Source organism: Bacillus rossius, chromosome 1 (assembly GCF_032445375.1).
Source record: "Bacillus rossius redtenbacheri isolate Brsri chromosome 1, Brsri_v3, whole genome shotgun sequence".
Lineage (NCBI taxonomy): Eukaryota > Metazoa > Arthropoda > Insecta > Phasmatodea > Bacillidae > Bacillus > Bacillus rossius.
Window position 1 is genome coordinate 2,415,967 of NC_086330.1, and position 26,447 is coordinate 2,442,413.

The 26,447-nt window shown below is 42.6% G+C and overlaps 2 protein-coding genes across 9 annotated transcripts in view; both read right to left on the reverse strand.

Annotated features, from left to right (window-relative positions):
* Positions 1 to 4,914, reverse strand: part of LOC134531152 (sulfotransferase 1B1-like) — a 29,598-nt gene extending 24,684 nt beyond the window's left edge. The window contains exon 1 of one of the 2 annotated variants that reach the window (XM_063366785.1): positions 4,860 to 4,914. The gene's annotated coding sequence lies outside the window, so the exon portion shown is untranslated. The remainder of the gene's footprint in view (positions 1 to 4,859) is intronic. The other variant, XM_063366776.1, reaches the window with a different exon arrangement.
* A 5,001-nt stretch (positions 4,915 to 9,915) lies between these two features.
* The window catches only part of LOC134531121 (multiple C2 and transmembrane domain-containing protein), a 201,565-nt gene continuing 185,033 nt past the window's right edge, over positions 9,916 to 26,447 (reverse strand). For all 7 annotated transcript variants that reach the window (XM_063366714.1, XM_063366723.1, XM_063366700.1 and 4 more), the window contains 5 exons: positions 24,131 to 24,260; positions 18,296 to 18,385; positions 17,417 to 17,523; positions 15,852 to 16,059; positions 9,916 to 13,110 (listed from right to left, as the gene is read on the reverse strand). In XM_063366714.1, the coding sequence (XP_063222784.1) occupies positions 13,027 to 13,110; positions 15,852 to 16,059; positions 17,417 to 17,523; positions 18,296 to 18,385; positions 24,131 to 24,260 (619 nt within the window). In that variant the 3' untranslated portion in view covers positions 9,916 to 13,026. The remainder of the gene's footprint in view (positions 13,111 to 15,851; positions 16,060 to 17,416; positions 17,524 to 18,295; positions 18,386 to 24,130; positions 24,261 to 26,447) is intronic.

Consider the following 26,447-nt stretch of genomic DNA (forward strand, 5'->3'; position numbering starts at 1 on the left):
ATTATTTTCCGTAAAAAAATTCCACACAAATGAAGTCTTTTTCCTGCACTTATCCATTCCTTATTTCACTATAAAGATACTAACTACAAAGCATGACAGCCCGCAACAATGTACATGGTGGTGATTAATACACGGCCAGGACGAACTGCAGTGAATGTTGAACTGATTGATACTGGCTGTATCAGGCGGGCATGAGAGTAACAGAGGTAGAGAATTACCGGGCGTGATAAATAATGTATCAGATTCTCCTTCCGGTCGCACGGTCTGCGTACGCGGAGCTTTGTTGCTTCCTGGGACCGTCTGATACAGAAGTATCAGAGACTTGTAACTAGGTACATTACTGTATCAGTATCAGGTTGGAACAGATACCGAAAATTGCTGTAACAACCCACCTCTAGGGTATTCAGTTCGGGCGAGCGAAGCACAACTGAAAGAGGACGGGAAGAAGAGGCTGCGCTGAGAACCCCCTTCCTCCCGCCCTATCATCCAAAGTCAAGCGGCCGTGGTGGCGCCACATGCCAGGAAGAATATTCGTGCAGTACACGTCGTAGAAATCACGGGTTTTCTCAAAATTTTCCGTTGTGACCAAGTGCAAATTATATACGCAGCGAAAGAGAAAGGATTGGTGCACTATCCAAAAGTGGTTTTACGCAATAGTAATGAAAACTGTGAGCTTGGCGTGCCTCTGAAAATACGCTAATTAGGCTTATTCGGCATGCATTTACTAATCGACTATATGTCTGAGACATCTTAAACAACTTTAGGATCATGCCCGGTACCTTAATCTCTTTCATATCCGAAATCGGTAATCGCATGTCAAATAGTTTCGATAAAAACACTTAATTGTTAAACCTCTGCAGCTCACTTTGCACTGCATGTAGGCGGGCCCCTTAAGCAAATTTGATAAAAAATTTCTAATACATTCTTAATTTTTTTCTTAACCAGATAATTTGTTGGTTTTATGTAGCATCTTTCAGTTTTAGTTAACCTATGTTAAGACAAACAAACATTTTTAGTAATTATGTTGTACCTATTAAGTTACTTATCCCAAATAAACTTAAGGTTGACTTATATTAAGACTAAAATATGTATCATCTCAATATTAATCAAAAATATTATTATCACAGGTGTGGCACAACCAGATATCATAAAAGTAAAGAGAAACACAAGATTTAGGAGATGGAAAAATTTAGAAAATGTGTCATCAACAATTACACTAAAGATGCTCTGGCTGAAACTTTAAAACATGCAATAAGGGAAAAGTAACTGGGAGTTAAAGCAGCGAGTCGTGAGTTTGGGGTGCCAAGAGGTGCACTTCAAGATCTGCTAATGGAAGAGTTCAAGAAGGTCCGCCCAGAGTTTTGACAGAAGAAGAAATGAAACTTGTTACTTGGCTAATAAATTTAGCTAAAAGTGGTTTACCCAGAAAAAGGAAAGAGCTGTTAAATTCTGTGTGAAAAATAATCAAGGCATCAAACAGAGAAACACGTTTTAAGGACAGCAGCCCTGGGAAGTTATGGTCTACTGCATCATAAAGCGACACTCAGAATTAGTCTCGAGAACTGCTGAAAGTTTAACAAAGGGCCGTGCAATTGTTATGGAAGACTGTATAAGAACATGGTTCAGAGACTTGGAAGAAAATTTAGAAGAGTGCAATGCCAAAGATATCTTGCAGGACCTAATTCGGATACTGAATGGAGATGAAACAAGTTTTTGGTTTATGACCAAAATGTGTCAAGAGTGATAGCTTCCAAAGGGTGGAGAGATTTGTAAGAAATAAAATTAGGAAACGAAAAAGAGACTATTACTGTCCTTTTGGTTTTCACAGCCAGTGGCCAAACTCTTTTCCCAATGGTTGCATATGTGAGGCCTCTTTGTGAGGTGATTAACAGTGTTCCTGAAGAGTGGTTTTTAGGGAGAAGCGTAAGTGTCTGGATGAGAATTTTTTATTACTTAGCATAGTAAGTAAGTGGCTGGAGAGCGAAAATGTTACGAAACCCATTCTTTTGTTTGTGGATGGCCACAGGTCACATTTCACATTGGAGCTGAGTGATCATACTATATGCTTTACACCAAAAACTACCCAACCAGCAGATGTGAGTGTTTTCAAGCCACTTAAATGAGAGTGTGAACATACATCAAGGGAGTGGCAGCAGCGCCCAGAAAACACAAATACTTGCGTGACGAAGCGAATATTTTGTCCATTATTAGCAAGTATACTTGAACATCCTTCACTACGGAGTGCGTTCAGAATGGTTCCCACAAGTACTGACATTACCCTTTTGAACCAAATGTAGTAGATCACCCCAAATATGTTCAGAATCGTTGAAAAACACAATTAAATTGAGCAAATGTGACATTACCAATATGAAAGTCTTCTTAGAATCAGAAAGTTCACCAAAGTGCCATATTATAGACCAGATCACAAATGAATATGACGATGAACAATGCAACCCTATTTTGCCTTCCCAACAAAGACATGGCAAAAGGCATGAACGCTCTATAAACATATAGGAAGTCACTACAAATTCGTCAATAATATACCTACATCACAGAAATTGTAAGGCATGCTGAACCTCTGTCATCTGACATGTGACAAAACCAGAGTTTAAAGAATCCTAAACCAGCAATTCAATAGCAAAATACTTACACAAAGTGACTTAGCTCTATCACCTTTTAAGAAACACATATTTTACACAAAACCTATCAGAAATATAAAAAAAATTATCAATAAAAAAAAAAGAGCACCAATTGCTATTTCATCGATGAAATGACAATAATTTATTAAGAAGAAAGACAATTAAAAGCAGATGAACTTGATAAGAAACGAAAAAGATATGCTAACAGAGAAGATCAGAAAACTACAATTAAAAAGAGAGAAAAATATTAATGAGAATATAGACTTTGATGAACCTTGAAGTTTACCAGAGAATGTCACTATGAAGGAAAAATCAACTCCAAACATATGGAAATTTGGCAAGACTTTCGCTTATGTACAACCAGTTGGGGAAAATGAAGAGATAGACACAGGGGCGTAGCCAGGGGGGGGGGGGGTTAGGGGTTCTAACCCCCCCCCCCCCCTTAGCCATTATTTTTTTTCTTATCTGAAAGCAGGTTAGCTAAAAGCCTGGGTGTCTTACTGCTATCACCGGCCACTGCACTGGAGGGGAAGAGTAAGCGAGCCCTACCGATTCTCCTTCCCTTCCCCTACCACTGTCACGAGCAGAAGCTATAAGGTTGTGATGCCGTGACGGGTCCCAAGCTTTCAAATATCTTACACCTACTGTATTTAACCAGCGCGGTAATTACAAGCAGGTGTTGACTGGGCTTCCAAAAGTGTAGTTATCGTTGTGTGTGTATAGAATTGAGACGACGACATGGTGTCATGTAACTCTTCAAGCTAAAGCTATATGTTTCCAGGAATAGATCAGTTCTGTCGAAAACCAACCCTTTTTATTCCTTTTTTTTTTGTATTGTCGAGGTACGCGCATGATTTATGATTTTGAGTGGACGTAAACAAGGCACTTGGATTGATAAAAATATATTTAATTAATTTCTTACTTCATCACTCAAACAATTTTTTTATTAAAAAATTAATAATATTTTTACCATTACAATATTTAAAGTTAAGTACCGAAAACTGCTAAACTAGCACTATTTTACACCTTAAAATCCAATTTTTTCCCGGGGGTGGACCCCCGGACCCCCTGCTTTATTAGGGGGGGGGGAACCATGCATCTTAACCCCCCCCCCATACACAAATCCTGGCTACGCCACTGAATAGACACACCTTTATATGCATTTAACAATAATAAGCTATTTTCAATTAACTTGTGTTGAATAGTCCATTTTGTACACTCAGTACTAATATTAGCAATTCTTAACTGGATTTTTTATTTTTTTTTGTAGAATATGGACGTAATTCAAGGAGATTTTTCATCGGAAAAGTAATTCGACTTAACGACCAAAGTCCACACGATAACATTCTGGATACGTGTATGGCTTTCATTGATGAGTATCTTTTCACAAAAACGATATTGTGGGCAGACTACAAAATCCTGAAACTTATAAGGGGACTTTACAGATTTAATTTTAGCCACAAAGACATTCACTCAACCACATGTTTTACATAGGGACTCGATATTTTTCTAGATAAAAGGCAACACTGAATTAAACATATATTTAATTTTAAATAATTAGTTTTATATAATGAATAAAGCATATTTTTTGTGTCGTAGGACCTACTGAGTAAATTAGTTTGCCAGAAGAAAACACCTGTCGTGTTGCTGGACTTCTGGGTCGGTGTGGCTGATAAAGAGCCGACTGTCTGAGAACTGTTTAGTATGGAGTTTTGAGATAACTTTTTAATTTATTGAAATTCCAATAAAAAATTATCATAACATGGACATGTTGTTACGTCTTTCACTTCGACATCAATAGGACAATCTACACGCATAAGTCTTAAATTTGGTAATTTTTTTTACAAAGATGGTATATTTACTGCAAATTAATACAAATGGTCTCTCGTCCACTTTTAACATAGGCTACACATAAATGCCCAGGAAATCAATATTTTCTTGTGCGAACATTTCCAAAACTAGATATGCTTGTGAGGAAAGCATGACTGCAAGGGTCATGCACTGTGTGTTCCTTTGTGTTTTGTGAAGTGATTGTGGCCTAATTGCTTTAACTATTATAAATAGCCAATGACAGTGCAGCTCTGCCGTTCTTATTTACTTATATTTACTTCCAGGCCGCTGCCCCCAGCTCGAAGCAGAGAGTGCCTCGTGTCACGTGACCGAACCAGGTTCAATACGTGTATCAACGTCCTAATGAAAGCTTACACTTGAGCTAGTTACCTGCTTCTGCTCGATGAACCTGCAGCTCTATCCTCACTGGGTGTCTGAGCGCGGTAGGAATACCGCGACAATAAGAAGACACTAACGCCATATTACATAAAATGATAAAAGCACCGAGACAAATCTCTTAAGACTTAGGCTCCATTGTTCAAAATTTGGCTCAGGTGCGATAACCTAGCTTGACGGAGCACCTGATAATTATAGTTTATTTTTGAAAATAATTGCGGAATTAATGCTTTTATTTTATTATTGTCTGGTTATGGAAAGTGATAGTGGTTTTTCAGTCTCATACCAACAATGTTTTGCGCACTATGTAACTCAAAGCAAACTTACACCTTGAATTCGTTAACTGTGAAAAACAGCACCGTCTTCAATAAAACCAGGAGTCAAATCCCCTACGAAAGTCATTTGCAAACAAACAATACGCGTTTCAGTAACCTTTAGGAGCGAATTGATTACAGCATCCTTGCCTGACAAGCCTTGCCTGACATTGTGGAATATTCCTTCTTTCCATGCTTCGTCTCGTCAGACACATTCGTTTTATTATAACTGAACTGATACCAAAGTGTCTCAGTGGAAGGGGTCGCAACTAAGCATTTAATAGTTTTTGTTTACGGAACTTTTAAAACACTTTTCTCTAATATATATGTGTGTGTTTTTAAAGAGTGACAAACAGGTGAGATATTTATCTCTATCTATCTATCTAAAAATTATTATATATACTACTATACAAACTTATTTCTTTAACTAGCAAAGTTGAATTACATTTGTGAGTTTCAGTAAGTGGTTATGAAGACATTTAAGATGTTCCACTATTATTATTATAATTTTAGGATAATTTTTGTGCCAAAGGTAATTTAAGCATTATTTTTAATTTCTGTTCATAAAGAGGTGTTTCCGGAAAAACTAATAAATCAGCAAAAAAGTGACGATTTATGAATCAATTCACAGTCCAAACTATTACAATATTATTATAATGATATTTTATACTAAAACTATTGATAGTCATCCAACAAGGAGCTAAAAGTGTTTTTCCTCGAAAATATTCAATATAATTTCATCCCAACAAATCATTCCACCTATTTAAGCGTTTAAAAGGATTTTTTTTAAAGCCAATATTCAGTTCCTATAATCTGATTAGAGCTATTCCAAAATAATATTTCAAAATAATCTAAGTAATATTCAAATATTTAAAAAGTCTTTCAGAATTGGCTAAATTCCATATAGTTGAGGTAAAAAGAGAGTAAAATAAAAGCCAAATATTATTTTCCTGTTTCGCAACGGATCCAACTGAACTACTACAGGTAGACCATGCATGACTTAAAGGACATAAACGGGACATTCTTATTTCGAACGTCAAAGTATTTTCCGCTTACATCAGCTGTAAGTCCGTTCGGTAGTTCTCGAGACGCTGCTCAGCTTACAACTGAGTTTTTTTTCCTGTGCTCGTCAAACCAATTATTGTAGGAAGCTCTGATAGGAGACGATTTAAATATCGGTCCGAATCGAGGCATAGCCATTAAAGTTTCTTCTGTGTCTGTAGAGAATCGCTTAGCATGTTTGTAGACTTATCAACCATTACAAAGCTACCGTATGTATGTCTGGTTTTATAAACTTTAGTAAATAAACACGTAATTAAGCGAGGGATTTTTTTGGGTTTATATTCACACCTCAAAAAACGTTTTGGAATACCGCCAAAACGAGTATTCCGAGATATTCCATGTCACATTGACATAGGTAAGTTCTTCGTTAGACTATTACAACCCTGAAATTTGACAGTGTTAACTACAGGCATGCTTTGTACTCGTACACTACAGTAACATGAGTGATGCAGCAGTTGGTGCATTGTCCTATATCACCAAATGCTACAACCAGTTTGTGTTCAGCCTTGTACTGACACGCCACGTAGATGCATACAAATGCTTGATAGGTTTCCGATGATGGCTTTACTTTCGGCAAGTGTTGCAGTATCTCCAAGATAATAACTCGAACGGATTGGCCCTCTCACAGTCCCCACACCTGATACAATTGAACTTGCATGAGGCATTTTAGTCCGTCCAAACCCACCGCACAATCTTCAGTAACTTACAGAAGCTGCAATAGAGGAGCGAGACAGTTTGCCCTAAGACCAACTTGATGACCTTGACGTCGTACCGACCATGGCCTTTAAGCCCGTGCTCCGCACCGCCAGTACCGTATCCCGTTTTCGGAGCGCGCCCCTTGCCCAGCGAGCGCCCCGGGCGTGACCCCAATAGACAACAAACCTCATTAACAGTCACCGCGGCCACTGGCCTTAATTAAAATGCCCGTGACTATGATCGTGTCAGATTAGAAGAAATCCAACTAAAACAGCTCACAGTGAGACAATATGTTGATAAATTTACAGTCGCCAACTTGATGCCACAATTCAAATAATTAAATACTACTATAAAACAGTTGTTAAGCCTTAAGCACACAATTACCAGGTGCTACCTTTTAATTGAGCACCTGGAACGTGTTTTTAGCTTATAATAGAGCAAATTAAGTTAATATAAGTTTTTTGACGCCGACTCACAAAGAAGAGAAAGTTTCACTTCCTTGCGAGGCGGCCATGTCCGGCAGTCTCGAACCACTCCGCGCCGGGAACAGACGTGTGTCCGTGGGCAGCATCCAAGTTTTCTTTCTGTGGTTATTTTATTCTATACTAAATATTTAAATTCAAACCTCTTATTAATTCATAGCTACCCACGTCGACTCGGCGCGTATTTTACGGAACCGGGCCTATCCCGACCGTCTTCAACGTGATACCGCGCTGCAGATCGTATCACTCACGTAAGTGTTTCGCCGAATTTAGGAGCCCGCTCATAGAGCCCCCCCTGCACCCGTTAATGTTCGGCGTTGACCGTCTCCAGCGAGCATCGACCCGCGTCCCGCGAGACTGCCGCGGTAACCATCAGTGTCGCGTAGTGTTATGTTTTTTTTGTGTTAATTGTGTAACGGCTAGACGTCGCCAAGTGTTGGTGAGAGTGTTTTGTAGCGGGACTAGATTAAAGGTAATTCTCACCAACCCGTGTACACTAATTTTCCGGAGTCTCCCGTCCTACACACGGCCGAGCGGCCTTCACAGTCAAGGGAGAGCCATTCAGGGTAGATTCAAGCCGTGTACCTGGCGGGGCACGCGGGGGCAGAGTACCCACGACCCAACACCAACGGCCTAGCAGCCCGCTAGCCTGGCGCCCCTCCGGACAACAAGAGCACCGCGACGCCCGTAGCGCCCGTCAGGTACCCCCCGGGCCTTTCACATAGGTCGGGTGACGGCAACCTCAACCGAAGCATGCCTCACAGGGTGGAGGAACTCATCCATATGCAGGTTGGCCATACCAGTTACGTGCTGTGAAGAGAGTTACAAAGTTTTTTGTCTGGACTTAATTTCAGAAGTTGCCATTAGTTTTCCTAGTTCGGTATTAACTCATCCGTGCCCACAGAGCAATATGTAGAGATCTCACCTCAGGGTTCCTCTTCCGTTTGGCCGGGCCATCTTCCACATCGCCTTAGTGTCCTGTCCTGTCTTTGTGGCTGACGCTGGGTGGTATTTAGGCTCCACACACTCCTTAACTACACAACCACGGTTTTATTTAGCTATTATTTATTATTCACTGCCATTATCCAATTCCCGTCGCTCACTGAGCGTCCGCTGCCTTTTTCTCGACCCTGTTCCCGATACTCTCTATCCATTGCTTCGACCTCTCGAAACCAAGCTTCCATTCCGAGCTGACTTCACGGCAGATGGGCGGCGGACAGATCGCAGACAAAGAAGGCCCACGTCACTAGGTATATATTGTTAAAAATGTTTGGTTCGGAGGGAAATTAGCTTATTTTGTTAAATAGTTATTGTACGACCAAAAAATAATTGACTGCAAGAATCCAATATAAGTAGTGGTATTCATGTTATCCCAAACATTTTTTTGAGCAGTGTAGATTTTTAGCATTCAACTCATCCAAAATTATATAATTAAATATTGTTGTGACAGCTGTAACAGTCTGAATTCTCTCAGTTCGTCCCTACATCACGTAATAAGAAAATTGATATTTACACAGATTATGCACAATGAAATATATTTACCCAAAACTAAAGTTGTGTAGATTTATTTACACACAGGCTTATTCGTTCATCTATACGGAGAAGTAAAAAGTTCATAGATGAAAGAGTCACAATTTTAAAGGAGCTATTACGAAAAACATTACTTTTAAAATATATAACTGAATTATAATAATGGTAGAGGTCATATAAGTTTCTAATTACTGTCATGTTTAATGTGGATCAAACTGAAAAACTGTAATTTTTATGCTCAAGCTTTATAAATACATGTCCATTTTTTTGTCTACACATTTTAACATATTCAAAGAATGATTTTCCATAGATATTGGACAGTTAGAAGTATACAATTGACAAGCTTTTTGCTGTAGAATGTTTCAATGTGGTTGCCAAACTTGATTACTCAGCACTCCAATAATTAAAAATTTTTCATCTATGTACATACATCTGTATAATAAACCACATGAAGGAGTTTGGATTGGTGGGGGGGGGGGGGGTGGAAAAGGGGGGGGGGGGCAAGTTTCCCATGGGAAACTTTAGGTTTAAATAGGAAGCGAACAGCCCAAATTGTGGAAGTTTGCGAGCAAAGCCACTAAGGGAGATGCAGATCCCCCAATGGTTTGTTTGGGGGTGAAGCCCCCAACGAGTTAAGCGAGTGTGTGTCTATACACATACACACACAATGTTTTCTTCTGAGCATTATGCCATCACTGGATTTAGATTTGCCAATATGACTGTCAAGACCACTTGAAAAAGTAACAAAAGACTGCTAATTACATGTTGAAATTTCAGCTGACATCCCACCTCTGTACCAGGTGTATGGAAAGTAAACTGCTGTCATTCTGCTTTTCATATGAGTTGTAAGGAATACATAGCCTACCTACATGCTCAAACTTCTAAGGTATAGGTTATATCGAGTCTTTCAGTTTTAAGGAAATGAATAATGGAATAAAGGAAAAAGGAATAAATGAAATCACTGTCAAAAGGCACACAAAGACATTTAATACATGTACAAATATTTTAGGTAAAAAAATTTGTTTGAACATACATAAAAGTAGGACTCTTCAACAAGTTTATCAACATTTTTCTATATGTACACATTTATCAAGTTCTGAAACAACAGTAGGTAACAGTAGTGAATAAACAACTGGAATGTTGGAAGTGCAAACGACTTGATGTGCGTCAAAGAGATCAAATCGCAGAAACAGCAGATCACACAAGACTTAGTCATGCATCAGATGGCTGGCAGTTTAGGCCTGTGTCACACTTGCAGGAAGCTCTGTGATCTCCATGACTCAAACTACGAAGTAACAACCATTAATCGTTACAATAAGTTTAATGTACATGCGAGAAAACCATTTTCCAGGGGAAGAGGTACATATTGCAGTTTCTAGCTTGAAAAAAAGAAGGCATAAGAAGGATATTTCAAAAATGTAAACAACAAAAGGGCATACGTTTTTCTAACAGTATAATTTGGCTTAGCTGTGGATGTGTGTGGCAGTTTTTTTGAAAAGCCAAATGAAGCACGCACAATAGAAATATTGTAGTAATTAATAGTTTTATGTTTCTTATTAGGGCTGTCGTTACAAACAAAGCTAGCTCTTGCGTAAATGACCCATTAAACCTCAACCATGCTATTTTAGGGTTTATGTAAACAAGAAGACTACGCGATGATATATAAGATAACCGCAATGAAACGAATGGCATGTACCAAATAAGACGTTGTGTTATGTTCTTGAAAGTTAGATAAGATATTCTGGTAAGGCCTGGTTTTCCTTAATTGACAAGGGGAAGTTGTTCCTGGCGAACACGATAAAAACAAGCTTCCAGGAGTACTACTTCAATGACTATGGTTTGGACCACTGGAAGAAGCCAAGAAGTGCGACACTGTGTAGTGTAGAGGAACAGAACTCCTCAAGGGTCCCGAAAGAACAGACAAGGGAAGCACTATGGGAAGACAGAGAGAGGGGCTAAACTTCCGGTCCAACAACAAGAAGGCAACAGGAAATTACTCGAGGAGACAACGCTAACATAAACAACAAATGATTTTAACAATGTTTTTCACAAAACAATGACATTTAAAGACACTGGTTCTTAAACTGCTGGTATAGCCATTCAAAATTAATGCTCGTGAAATAATTCTAGAAGTATGTCCAGGTAGAGTAATTATTACAGTACTTATAGTCGATAGTCAATTTTATGCCAGTTTTAATAGTTTCTTGACACTGAGGAAAATATATTGTTTCAAAGGGCGGTAATAAATTCAAGTCGGATATTACTTGCAACCAGCAAACAACAATTGCAAAACAAAAGATTATTGTCTGTGAAATGAGAACATAAAGAGATAATGAAAGTAGCATTTCGTTGCAAATTTTAATGCAAACTTAGCACCTTTTAAATGTTTGTGAACACTTTGCCGAGAACATAGAGATACCTAATGAAAGTAGCATTTCGTTGCAAATTTTAATGCAAACTTAGCACCTTTTAAATGTTTGTGAACATCTTGCCATGTCTTAATGGCATGAATGAAACACGCTGTGCATTGTGCAGATAAGTGAGACTACTTACTGAGGAAAGAAATTGCCGTGTGGCTGACCATGCATGGCAGTTGACCCACTCCTGAGCCTTCGCCCTCTGATGCACGACTAGTTTACATCAAGAACACCACCAATAGTAAACAGCAAACGTGCTCTCTCCACAGAGGCTAGACCTACTGCACATGCTTCACTTGGTGCAACAGGAGCAGACAGGATAGAGAGGCTAGGAAATGGCTTTAGTTTACTGTAGGTTCGACAGCGCCCTCGCCTGCCTGGGCTTGTATTGTGCAGACTCACGCAGACAGAACCACTCACGATGATCACACATTTCTATAGAAAAAAGCTAAAAATGAAAAAAAAAAATTATCATAAATAATTATGAATCAAGAAATGATAAACTGGGCATGGAAAAATTAAATAACAATAGAATATGCAAATATATAATAATAAATAAAACATAAAATAGGTAAACATAAATTAAGAAACTAAAATGACTAATGCATGGTGCACTTGCGACTGACCACCAGAGAAAGATGTTAGTCCTAAGCACTATTCTACTTCCGCCCTGTTGCACCATAAGCTGTGCAGCTGGTAGCCACCCACTGCTTCCTCCCCAATAGCTGATTCGACGTACGCCACTTGCTGTGAACATATTCCAGGATGATGATCAACAACGCAAGTGAAACAGGCTTGAGGAACCTCCGCTACACCCAGTGCTGCACCTATGAGAACACTGGCCGATATCTGATGATCGTGCCTGGCATTTCTGTAGCGAATACTGATTATTGCTTCAGTACTTTCTACCCGTATAGTGCCAAAAGTGTAATTATACCGATACGAGCCTAATGTGTTTCTTATGGGGAATGGCTCGTTGGCCTGATGGCTTGGCAATCATGAATCATCGACCTTGATCGGGAGTGTCCTTCGCACAATGACCAGGCTCGGGAGCTCGACTTCAGCTTCGGTCACCTTCAGTTTGGATTTCAGCAGGTTCCCTTGCATAATGGTATTTTGGCAAAGTGCTCCCTTGGAATTGTGCGGTACACTCCAGATCAAGGCCGAAGATCCACAAATGTCAAGCCATCAAGATATTAAGCCATTGCCCCATAACAAATACATAAAGTTAGTATCAGCAGCTTAATAACACAGCTTATGCCAGCCAAAACACATATGAAGGAGGGTTGATGATCTATAATAGTTTCTATTTAAAGTCTTTAAGTTAAGATCTAAAATCAAACGATTACTCCTTGTGTTCTCAGAGAAAAATGCTTGTAAAAGACTGCAATTTTAAGGAACACATTAACATGGATCCTCTCTAAGGAGGAACACAATAAATGTTATCAAATGTGAATACTGACAAATGAGCCGATATTTACTGAGAGCTTTCATGATCGGTAATCGGTACAGTGACATCGGCGCAGCGACAACGGTGCAGCACTCTCAACTGTTATCTCGGCACAGCGACACAGCACCAAAGCAGCAAATCTGCTTGCGGCTAGGCGAGACTCCGACCCAGGTCCAGGAGTGGAAGATACCCCTGGACCATAGCCTCCCACTACGACACCTTGTGCTTCTTCTTCTGCTCACGCCGACGTTCCACGTCAGAGGTGGGGTGAGGCTTCAGCTCCCTGTAGTCCAGCTGAAACATACACCACTCCACTGAGAGCTGTCGGCTCTCACTACCTCCTGCTTCCTGCATACTTGTACTCCTGGGTGTTCAACAGCACTAACTGCACTAGCTACCTCCACTCCCTCATACACTCCCAGTAGTCCAGCTGCAATATACACCACTCCACTGAGAGCTGTCGGCTCTCGCTACTTCCTGCTTCCTGCATACTTGTACTCCTGGGTGTTCAACTGCACTAACTGCACAAGCTACCTGCACTACCTCATACACTCCCGGTAGTCCAGCTGCAATATATACCACTCCACTGAGAACTGTCGGCTCTCGCTACCTCCTGCTTCCTGCATACTTGTACTCCTGGAAGTTCAACTGCACTAACTGGACTAGCTACTTCCACTCCCTCATACACTCCTGGTAGACCTGCTGCGACATACACCACTCCACTGAGAGCTGTCGGCTCTCGCTACCTCCTGCTTCCTGCATACTTGTACTCCTGGGTGTTCAACTGCACTAACTGCACAAGCTACCTGCACTACCTCATACACTCCCGGTAGTCCAGCTGCAATATATACCACTCCACTGAGAACTGTCGGCTCTCGCTACCTCCTGCTTCCTGCATACTTGTACTCCTGGAAGTTCAACTGCACTAACTGGACTAGCTACCACCACTCCCCCATACACTCCTGGTAGACCTGCTGCAACATACACCACTCCACTGAGAGCTGTCGGCTCTCGCTACCTCCTGCTTCCTGCATACTTGTACTCCTGGGTGTTCAACTGCACTAACTGCACAAGCTACCTGCACTACCTCATACACTCCCGGTAGTCCAGCTGCAATATATACCACTCCACTGAGAACTGTCGGCTCTCGCTACCTCCTGCTTCCTGCATACTTGTACTCCTGGAAGTTCAACTGCACTAACTGCACTAGCTACCACCACTCCCCCATACACTCCTGGTAGACCTGCTGCAACATACACCACTCCACTGAGAGAAGTTGGCTCTCGCTACCTCCTGCTTCTTGCATAAACTGAGTGCTGATGGCCTTTTATGCTACCTGCATACATGCACTCCTGGTATATCAAACTGCATTGTCTGCTGTTTTCATGTACTCTCCAGAAAATATGGAACAGTTAGGGCACTCTTTATGATCTTAGAATTTTTTTTTAGTTTTATTTAGGTGGGAAGCTGTATAAAAATTGTTTTGTATATCCTCCCCAGGAAATTTCTAATTATTTCAAGCGGCGATAACCAATGTAATAATAAATAATATGTTCCAAAAATGTAGACTCGGGATGTGCCTTTTCTTAGGCCCTGTGCTCGGTTGAAATATAAAAAGTAATATGGAAGCTAATGCAAGTTAAGTCTTAGCAGTTTGAAAGTCCATAATCGCAGGACCTAGTTCTCTTTAAGGTGACAAGAACTCCACGACTGTGGCGGGCTTATAAATACTTATGTACCGACTCGGCACTCGTAAATTTGATTCACGCTGGAGGTTTTATCGAACTCATGAACCCTTACCACATGAGTGTGATGAGTTTACAATCATGGGCACTAGGTTCCCCAAGTGGGCTTGTTCAGTCTTCCAGCCTACTGCACGTTGTCACTGACAGACTGCATACAGCCCAGGGTGCGTGCCTGTGTGTCCATGAACAATGGGGAAAGAGGCGTACTGAGAAGAGATGTTTCTGCACTCGGCAGTCGCTATCTGGCCTAAATGTTCCCCATTCAGGAAAGTGAACGCAAGCAAACACCAGCAATATCTATCGCAGCAGCGGGATCCATTACGATGAAAGAATGATTTATGTATTGACACAGTCTACACATCGCACATTGTCAATACAGGAAACATCCACAAAACAGACACTGACATTTTAAAAAGTGTGCACCGACTTGAATGCGTAGTAATTCCAATGGGCCTGAATAGCGTATTTCTAAGAGTTCAATATCAATAAATCTATAAGCCTAACACTAACCATACAGTTATATGAACTACAATTGTATAAAATATTCAATATGTATAAATGAGAAAAGTCATTTATTGAAACACTTTCAACTTCCATTAGATTGTAATAATTTTCAAATTAAGAGCCCCATTTTGAAATCAAAATAAGTCCTTAGCTTGAAGTAGCTTGACTTCTGGGTTGTAGCCATATCCTAGGCAAATAATTCACCAAAATGTCGGTCGACATTGCAGTCGCCATCATCAGGGAGCAGTTAACTACAGTAGGTAACTGCTCCCTGATGATGGTGACTGCAATGTCGACCGAAACGTTGGCGAATTATTTGCCTAGGACACGGCTACAACCCAGAAGCCAAGCTACTTCAGACAATGGCCGTGAAAGTCTGGGAACATTATTAAGTCCTTAGCTTGATTCACAATATGGGTTCATTACTTTTTAGCTGTTGGTTGTAGGAAAAGAAGAAACCCTGTTTCGCCATGCTGCTTGCCCACAGCCCTTAGAAACTCCTTTTGAAAGGGAACAAAGCATCTTTGTTTATACAAAACATACGAAAATAATCATCCTTGTATAAAAAAAATGACGCGGATTTGTCCTGAACGCTGTTTGCCAGTTATTATTTTATTTAATGTTACACCCCGCACACAATGAGTACCGCTCCCTTTTGGGTGGAAGATATGGATGGACGCACTGAGAACACGACCAGGTGTTCCGTTACATCTTCAGCCGCACCGTCGGTTAACCATCAAGGTGCTACTGCCCGGTGGAGGACGGGCAGACAGGGCAGGCACTCACCAGGTCCTCGTCGTCGGGCACCCGCGACAGCAGGTCCAGCACCTCGTTGTTGGGGACGGTGTGCGGCCGCACGAGCTTACGGGCAAACTTGTTGACGCCCCACGCCATGATGAGGTAGCGCACCGAGACCAGGTACAGCACCACGGCCGTGGAGCCCAGCATCGCGATTGCCAATACGCTCAGGTACGGCACCGTGAAGTTGAACGTGCTGCAACACGGCAGCCCGACCACGTGATCCCGAGTTGGAACCAACGTGACAACTTACACTTCCCCACCTTAGAGTTCTGACCACCCTAGGCTAATTACGAGGACGCGCTCCCGCCAGGTGTGTGTGTCACGGTCGGACCTAAAAAGTAGTATATTAGTTTTGACTTTGTTTACTAGTGTGAAAATTTTAACATGGTTCATACTACCTATAAAAGTTTTCAGATCGATCTGCAAGCGAAACTAACATTGTCCTTTAATCTGCACGACCACCAACCGATTCGAGTGACAAGTCAGTGTTTGTTTTACGTGAGCTTTTTAAAATGTCCAAATTTATTGTTAAAATCAGGGAGTCCCAAGCTTTTTCAGTTCACAGCGCATTTAGTTTTAGTGTTTTGTCTCGGTCTAGTTGAAATATGTAGGGTAGATGCAATGATGCTAGATTAATAGTGCATGCGAAGACACGATTTTGCGCACCCCCCCCCCCCCCCCCCCCGATCCATGCGCCCTAGGCTGCAGCCTAATTAGCCTAAGGGTTAATCAGGCCCTGACCTTGCCAGCAGTTAACCCTGGGGAATTTGGCCAACCATTCAAGAGTCTTGACCACCAGTAGAGATTGCCAGATTAAACATAATGTACTGGACCCAAAATGTATGTGTTTGTTATAATATTGCTATATCTGCCCACACGAGCTAGAAGGAACTCAGCAAACTAAACAAGGGAGTTCAGGAATGGGAACCAAGTAAGACACAGGATCAAGTGAAGAACATATATCCAACAATACTGAAGACTGCGTAACGTTGACAAGATGTAGCCTATGAGTAAAGTGTGAGTGTGTGATGTGAAGCATCGAGTGTATCTGAGAGCAATCACAGTAATGGTGCACGTGCAGACACGAAAATGGCAACTCTGGTTTTCTATCATTATCAACCCATACAAATAATAAAGCAAAAAAAAAACTGTGAAATTAGTATCTTAATATCATTACTTCGTCAAATAAATTAACAGGTTGTAACAATGTGGGACATAAGCCTGTACCCACCTCACACGTCTTTATGCATTCTATGAAAATCTACATTAAGATACATACATGTAGTATAGAGTTTTACTTCTATTGTTATTAACAGGGGCTTTAGACAGTAGCTCCAAGATTATCACGTGTTCTGGACTCACTGGGTTACTGACACAGTTCTCGTAAATGTGAGTTATGGCGGGGTGTTGGGACCTGACTCCAGAACCTTCGCCGCATCAGCAGTCATGACCACTGAAAACCCTTCCTTCAGTGGCCGGACAAAGTTAGGCTGGATCAAAGTGTAGTTATAAAGCACTGACAGTGCGACACACTGAGTCGCAGCACTCACTTCTTCACGCTCTCCCCCAGCGAGGCAATGTAGCCAATGGCATTCTGGACACTCTGGGTGACTTCCTGGATCGCCTGCAGTCGCTCCTTCAACGACTTCTTCTCCTCCTGGAAGCACATATCGCCACGTGTGTGCGCAGTAGCCATCGAGCTGTCGCAAGACCGAAGGTACACTCATGCCCTTTCTAGAGTTAACATAAACACTGTGCCACCCTGGGATTTTATTAGACCAATTAGACCATATTTTGCAGCCATTCCATAAAAATGTATTCATGGGGGAACTCATATGTTGAAACAAAGACTAATCATAAAATATTAACTCAATTGTTAGTGTGGAAGATATCCTGCCTCATGCTAGGAGACTCAGGCATGCCCAAGACCAGACTTGAATGCAAGATCCCACACTCACAAGTAAGAGACCGGCTAGTTAGTAACAGTCAATTAGTAAGATAGCTTCCATTAATACTGACAACCAGACACTGCGCACAACCGCCTGCTACTCAGCAATCTATACAGACAGTTGTATGGGAGACGAACCTTACACAATGATGCACTGAGTTGTAAAATCTTGAGTGGGACTGGACACACTACCAAACTAGGCAAGTGTTTAAAATTTGATGTATATTTCTAGACAGAATGTTTCTCTTATAAAGCAGCGAGCACACAAAGCGACTGACAAGTATAAAATATATAAGTGCCATTGATTGATACAATTTGTGTATCGCTGTTAATCTCGACTTTAAGCTATACCATACAAGCTTTGTGTTCACGCTTTCATGTTTGCTGAGCTACGACCGTTAGGGGAAGTTACAGCTGTGTGCAGGTTGCGGCATGTCGGGGGACTCTATAGCAGCTGCAGAGTAGGAGGCAGGAGTCTCACCTTGTCCTTATCATCATCGTCGTCATCGTCGTCTCCCAGCGGTTCCTCTTCTTCCTCGTACACGCCCCACGACCCCGTCAGTGACATCACCTGCACAGCCGCCACACTCTCACTTCCCACCTCTCACTCCCTGCCCACTGCCAGCATGTCATCTGTACACCCAGATGCCTTGAAGCACTGTTCTCGTGAAACACTCGTACATGGTAATACGCTCTCCTGACAGTTACCGTCCCTCTACAATTGCACTGATTCGTACAGAAGCATGAAGAATACGCGAGCTCACTCGGTAACAAGGTATTTCTGAAGTACGTATACATATTATTTTCACTTTCACTGATGAACCACGGTTTTCTTGACCCGCTCTGGACGACCTAGAGACAGTAATGAACAAGGAGAAGAATTCTTGACCCAATCATATGAAACCCAGAACTTAGGGCCTTGGTATTTGCCAATGAGTACAATAAAATGGCTTCACTGTGCATTAGCCAATGTCAGTCTCAGGAGTACTGTCTCGAGCACTAACACACCGTGAGTAGAGATCTCTCTGAGAAGGCACAGCAGTAGCACCATGACTATGCCTCCAGAGGATCCAGGCTCGAACCCTAGGTCAGCTTTCCAATTTTCTTTTCTTCACAGTTTACAGAAATCACTACTGACTATAACTATGACTATACCATGATTATGTTGTGGTGTATTTCTGCCTGTAATGACCACAGTGTAATGAATCTGGTATGCGCACATTACTAAAAGTGACATGTGATTTGACAATGTGTAACCAATGCTGCATGCATATTTTGTTTTAAAATTCATACTTCAATAGACATATGCTTTTTTAAGTTATTATATAATAAATAGTACATAAATATTTGCAAATCATATTTAAAATTGTACACACCAAATGCTATTATTACATGTCCTGTTTACTGCACACAAGACTGTTTACAACTAGCGTTGGTACGCCAGACAACCAACATACCAAACACACACACACTGCCAACCTAACACAACCACACTGTTTGGAACAACACACAACAGTTTCCGGACAATACACAATAGTTCCCTTCCTCCTAAAATGTTACATAGTCCTGCAGTTTGATGGTCTGTCTTCTCTGGCGCTCCGAGTGTCCACGTACTGCTAACGCGGCATTTGGCTCTGCTGGAAACCCTCTAAACGGAGAAGATTCACTGGCCCGAACTGGGCTGGACCGATGTTGGTGTCTCGGGTAGTTGAGTTGCTGTACCAGATTTCCCTGGAACGCCGCCGGCAGGTGAAGAATCACTGAACGCGACTGGGCTGAGCAGCTCCCGGTCCTCCTGTTGTGACGAGGGAGCAGTGCGATGTCGTAATTGGTCAACATGCCTTCTATATTCATGGCCTTGTTCATTCCGCACTACAAAGATTCTGTTTCCTTCCCTGCCTGTGATCCATCCCACTAACCACCTGTGCCCGGCTGCGTAATTCCGAAACCACACCTCATCACCTGAGTGGAACTGTCTACTTTTCTGGGTGATAGCAGCATTTGACCACTGATGGTCATCTACCCATGAAGACGGGTGAAGTTTGGTCAAGGCAGTCTGTAATGACCTGTTCATCAACAGTTCGGCAGGTGTTTTGGTTACGTCCGCGCTAGGCGTTGTCCACAATGACAACAAAATGCGCGCCACCCGTGTTTTCCAGTTATCCTGTGTAATCTTCCTAAGCTTTTGCTTAACAGTCTGTACCATTCGCTCCGCTAAGCCATTACTGGACCGATGGTAGGGGGGAGCAAACAACATTTTGACACCATTATTCGCCAGAAACTGTTGCAACTCCTGTGACCGGAATGCTGTTACATTATCTGCTACTAGCACATCTGGAAGCCCGTGACAGCTAAATATGTCATGTAGTTCTTGTACGACCACATTGGCTGACATACTTGTGGCCCGTCGCACCTCCGGCCATTTTGAGAATGCATCCACCACAACAAGGAACTGCATTCCTTGGAACGGCCCCGCAAAATCCATATGTACCCTGCTCCATGGCTTCCCTGTTGGCAGTCAAGACCCCTCGACCTTCGGTGGGTTATTTCCACACCTCTGACACCCTTCGCAACCACCGACTGCCTCCTCAATCTGTGCATCTAATTTAGGCCACCAAAAATAGCTTCGTGCTACTGCCTTCATCCGGACCACCCCATCGTGATTCGCGTGAAGTATGGCCATCATGTCCGGTCATAACTTGAGGGGCATAACTACTCTGTTGCCCCATAGCAGACAATCCTTGTGAACCGACAATTCGTCCCACCTCACATAGTAGGGTTTCAATTCGGGCGCGCCTTTACCTGGCCATCCTGTCTTGACAAACTGTATCACGGCGGATAACACTGAATCCTTTTCTGTTTCTCTTGCTATAGCCCTGGGCTCCAGGATCAGACGAGGTAAATCTTGCAGCATCAGCACCCGTGTATCTTCCTTCAACAGCAGAACTTCTGGGGGATTTGGCACTTGAACCTCTGGGACCTGGACTGGCAATCTACTTAATGCATCCGCATGACCTATTTGAGATCCTGGCCGATATTCAAGATCGTATTCAAACATGGCCAACTGTTAACTCCACCGCAACAACCTTGGAGATAGAGACTCAGGAATGGCCTTCGTTGTATGCAGTAACCGAAGCAAGGGCTTGTGATCCATTACAATATTGAATGGTCTGCCAATAAGGTATTGCTTGAACTTTGTCACTCCGAACATTACAGATAAAGCTTCCTTATCAAGTTTTGCATAATTTCTTTCACTTCTCTGCAATGTCCTGGATCCAAATGCTATGTGTGCCTCCGAGCCATCTTCCATCTGGTGTGTCAATACTGCTCCAACTCCATAGTCCGAGGCATCACATGTCACAATCACCGGTTTATCCAAATCATAGTGTACCAACACTTGGTCAGACTGCAAAAGCTGTTTCGCCTTCTCAAAGGCTTCAACATGTCTCTCTGTCCATTTCCAACTAGCAGCATCATCCAGTAACCGATGCAGCAGTTCCAAAACTTCAGTTCAACCTTTCAAGAACTTGTCATAAAAGTTTAGCAGCCCCAAGAAAGCTTCTTGTTCTGTGGCACTGGTGCCTTATGTATGGCTTCTACTTTGCTTAGAAGGGGGTGGACCCCATTGCCATCCACCAGATGACCCAAGAAGGTAACTGCATTCACTGCAAACTGACACTTTGACCTTTTTAGTACCAACCCTGCATTTTCTAGTCTCCTCATAACTTCCTCAACGCGTACCATCAATTCCTGTTCATCCCTATCACTGACCAAAATATCGTCCAACAATACCACTGTACCAGTGACTCCGGCTAGCAACATGTCCATTAGCCGCTGCCCAAAAGGCAGTCGCCATACCCGAAACAACCCTTTCATGGTGTTAACTGTTAGTAACTCTGCCGTCACTTCATTCACTGTCACCTGCAAATAAGCCTTCTCAAGGTCAAGTTTCGTAAAAATCTGTCCACCTTCCAGCATTGCAAAGGCTTCGTTGATAGTAGGCAAGGGATAAACTTCCGCTAACGCAACATTGTTCACTGTGCTCTTATAGTCCCACACAACCTCACTGATCCATCACGTTTCACTATAGGCACCAATGGAGTTGCCCATCTGGAAAAAGCTACTGGTTCATACACACCCCGTTCCACCAGTCTATCAATCTCACAGCGAACCTTTTCCCTTAGTGCAAACGCTACCGATCGGCACTTCCTGAACACAGGTTGACTGCCGAGTTTTACCGCTAGTGACACTTTTGGTCCTCTGTACGTCCCCAGTTCATCTGTCCTGAACACTAAGGGGTATTGTTTCAACATAATATCTAACATGTTGTCATTGCAGCACACCCCAACACTATTAACCCCAACTAGTGTTATGCCTAGTGGCTCTAGCCATAAATGGCCCAACAAACTAGGGCCCTTACCTTGTACTACCAACAGTTCTAGAGGTATACTTTTCCTGGCCCTGAACTGCACCTCCACTTGTTTAGTGCCCAACACCTCCAGTGGTTCTTCCGACCAAGTACATATCACTAAATTACCCTTCATCAGGGGCGGCTCTTCTGGCCATAACCGTTTGAAAGTCTGTCTACTAATAAAAGAGTAACCTGCTCCTGTGTCAACTTCCATAGTGATTGGTTTCCCATCCAACCTAACCTCCACACACAGTGGACCACGCCTGCTTTTATCACTCATATTATACAAGGTGTACTCACCCTCATCTGTGTCAGATATCTCCCCATACACATGTTGTACCTGGTGTGCCTCCTTCCATGTCGCGCCCATTATCACCGCTCGAGGTGGCACTTGACTAATCTTTTTTGTTAGACACGCCCTTTCAATGTGACCCCGGTTATTACAAACCGTAGAGGTGTGCCAGCATTTATCGGCAGAATGACTGCCATTACAACGCCAACAAGTTCTGTTATGGGGTAACTGTGCGCCCTGCTGAGCTTTACTCCCTCCTAGTGGCTTAGTTGTTGTGCCCGCTGTGACCTTCCATACATCACCAGATGATTCCGGAATATCTTTGCCTCTCAACTCGACCAGGTCCCGCCCGGTTGCCTCTGCTGCCGTCGCAATGTCTACTGCATCCTTGAAGGTTAGTTTATCTTTGGCCAACAACGCCCGTTGTACCATGCGATCTTTAACCGCGCAGACCAAACGATCGCGCAACATGCGTTCGAGATTCGGAAAATTGCAGTGAACGCTTAATCTGCGCAGCTCAGCCACATAAACAGCAATATATTCCCCGTCGGTTTGGTCCCGCTTCAAAAACTTATACGTCTCTACAATTTCACTGGCTTTAGGTTCAAAATGGTCCATAAGCTTGCTGAGAACATCGTTAAGTGATGTAGCATCCATAGACGGTGCTAGTAACGATGTCACCAAATTGTAAGTTTCAGCACCACACACAGTAAAAAATACAGCACGTTTCGTAGCATCATCGTTAATTTTGTTTGCTACAAAATACAACTGTAGCCTTTCGCGGTACGATCTCCACGATTCCCGACCCAAATCAAACTCTCCAATTGAGCCAATTTATGCCATTTTCCCATTTCCCTGCGGAATTTAGCTGGAATATTTAATCCTCGTCGCCACTATTACATGTCCTGTTTACTGCACACAAGACTGTTTACAACTAGCATTGGTACGCCAGACAACCAACATACCAAACACACACACACTGCCAACCTAACACAACCACACTGTTTGGAACAACACACAACAGTTTCCGGACAATACACAACAGCTATTAACTTCTAAAAACTCAAAAACCCATTGCATCCTCCATGACATGTGGTTTTGAAGGTTGATGCCGAACATGTTCTACTTCGCAGCTTTAACGCTGCCTAGAAGATGGCAGACCCACGCGGAGAGTCGAGCAGCTAGACAGAGGCAGCGACACTCACCAGGTAGTTCTTGAGAAGGTCGAGCAGCCAGACAGAGACAGCACCACTCACCAGGTAGTGCTTGAGAAGGTCGAGCAGCCAGACAGAGGCAGCGACACTCACCAGGTAGTGCTTGAGAAGGTCGAGCAGCCAGACAGAGGCAGCGACACTCACCAGGTAGTGCTTGAGAAGGTCGAGCAGCTAGACAGAGGCAGCACCACTCACCAGGTAGTGCTTGAGAAGGTCGAGCAGCCAGACAGAGGCAGCGACACTCACCAGGTAGTGCTTGAGAAGGTCGAGCAGCCAGACAGAGGCAGCGACACTCACCAGGTAGTGCTTGAGAAGGTCGAGCAGCCAGACAGAGACAGCACCACTCACCAGGTAGTGCTTGAGAAGGTCGAGCAGCCAGACAGAGGCAGCGACACTCACCAGGTAGTGCTTGAGGAAGACCAGCAGCATCATGACGGGCAGCATGTACGGCTCGAAGTAGTAGCACATCAGGATGAAGAGCAGGAGCGCCACGGCACTGCGCATGGTGGACTCCCACTCGAAGCACGTCCTGCGGGTGAGAGCGCTCTCTAGAGGAGTATCCCCAAAGCACTGGGGTCACTGCTGTGTCCACACCGAGCTGTATACTCGTTCAAACTAGCATTTGGAACCATTCTCGTATCATGTCCTCACGGCATTGTGAATGTTTTTTTATTAATAATATACAGAACACTTTCCCTTTCACTCTTGTATAAATGACAAATCTCTCAACAATGCGAAGTTTGTTGTCACAACTTTACTCATTACCAATCTTGCTTACTATCCATGGCAACATTATAATAAACATACGAGATAGATGCCAAACATCCTTAAGTCAAGCATCGCCTGCGATAACATAATAAAATGTTTAATTCATTTGAAACCATTTAGGGTCGAAATAACGAAACAGCCTAATTATTTTAATGTGGATTGTGTCTGCTAATTTTTTCTCCTGTTTTAGAGTATCCTAAGGTATATTAAACATTGATAAAATCACACCACTTCACTTTGGAGAGAGATAATATTTATTGTCGCAAAACTATATTAATTGATTTTAACCCTCTTATGTGTAGTATTTAAATTATACAAAAATCCTTACTAAAAATGTAATACGATAACCCATTTGTTTTCTAGTAATGCTGAAAAACAGACAAAAAATTTTAAAATGAAACTTTGTTAAAACTGAAAGGGTCAGTAGATACAAATACTCATCAAAGCATAACGATAAGTTCAATGTTTAGGTGTGAGGTGCTGGAGGATAGTAAAACAACAGCGCAGAGTCACACAACTGTAAGATCATTCATCGGTTTCTTGTAGCCATAGTTGTAACAAACATGAATCTACTATCAGTGCGAACCTTCCTTTTCACTAGTTAATAATTTAATGGAATACTAAAAAATCTTAAGGAAATCTTATTGGTGCTAGAGTAATATAGTGCAAGATTTTAGAATATCTTATGTAAGCTAGGTTGGTTTCTGCTATCTATCTGCACATATGATCTAATTTTCCGCAGTAGGTGGAGGGTGATAGTTCCAGGACACATACAAGGGGGGGATACTTTAGGAGGTACAATTATATAACATCTAAGAGATTCGTCCATGTTCTGAAGACCATGTGGTCAAAGGCATAGTTCTTCCACACCAGAGGTCGTTCTGGGCTTTTGTGCGAAGCCATCCTTCTGGGAAAATATTTTATAGTTGAGGCGTGACCCACTCCTCAAGCCTTTAGTTAATTTATTATTATTTTCTCAAATTATTTTTGTTCCTTATTTCCTTGTGTTGTAAGAAAGTTGAATTTAATTTTGCCTTCGGTAATTTTCTCTTTGCTTTCATTTGATTAACCTGGGCACCTGTACTGTGGGATGCTACCGCTAGTACCAGGTTGGTTTTCTACATGGGCGCGGCGCGGCGCCACCATCGACTGCGAGCCTGGCTCGTGTTCAACCTGACTTCACCTCGGGGAGTCCCTCTACGGAGCAGCTTGTGACTAGACGTCAACCCGATCCAAGACATGGCGAGCCCGAGGCGAGGATGGACATCCTGCATGGTTACAGGTAAGGTGTCGGCACAATAACCTGGCTTCAGTGTGCGCATTACCTTTGTGTCACGGGCATAAACCCAGCGCCAGTTTGCTTTCCTCGTCTCATCATTATGGGAGCCCTGAAGCACTGGCATTTACGACTGTGGTTTCCTGGAGCACGTCTATTCATGAACAGAACTGTACTGCATTGATCTTGCACCGTGTAGAAAGACAGCAGTTGACTGTACGAGACGCAGAGTCACGACTTTTACTAGATCATGGTGTGACGAAAGTGCTGATAGTTTGGTTTCGTCGTCATGAATCTATCTACGGCACTTTTAGACACGGAGTTTCGAACTAGTGCCAGCAGTCTGGCCTCGTGTCCAGTGTTGTATGGAGTGTTCCCTAGTGCCAGCAGTTTGGACTCGTGTCATTTTTGCGCGTGCATCCGCCATACAGTGCCCTCCGACTATACGTCAGCAGTAATTATTCCTTGAGATGCCTTCGACGTGCCCTGTGTCAGGTGGTGCAAAGTTAGCCCTTAATCCACCACCTAGCGCCCATTCCATTTATTATTTCCTTTTTTCCGACTAGTCCTATTATTGCGATCCCTCCCTTCCAGGTACAAGGGTGGAACGACAAGTACATATTAGCGACTTGGAGTACATAGCCATTTGTGAAGATTATTATTTACTGTTGA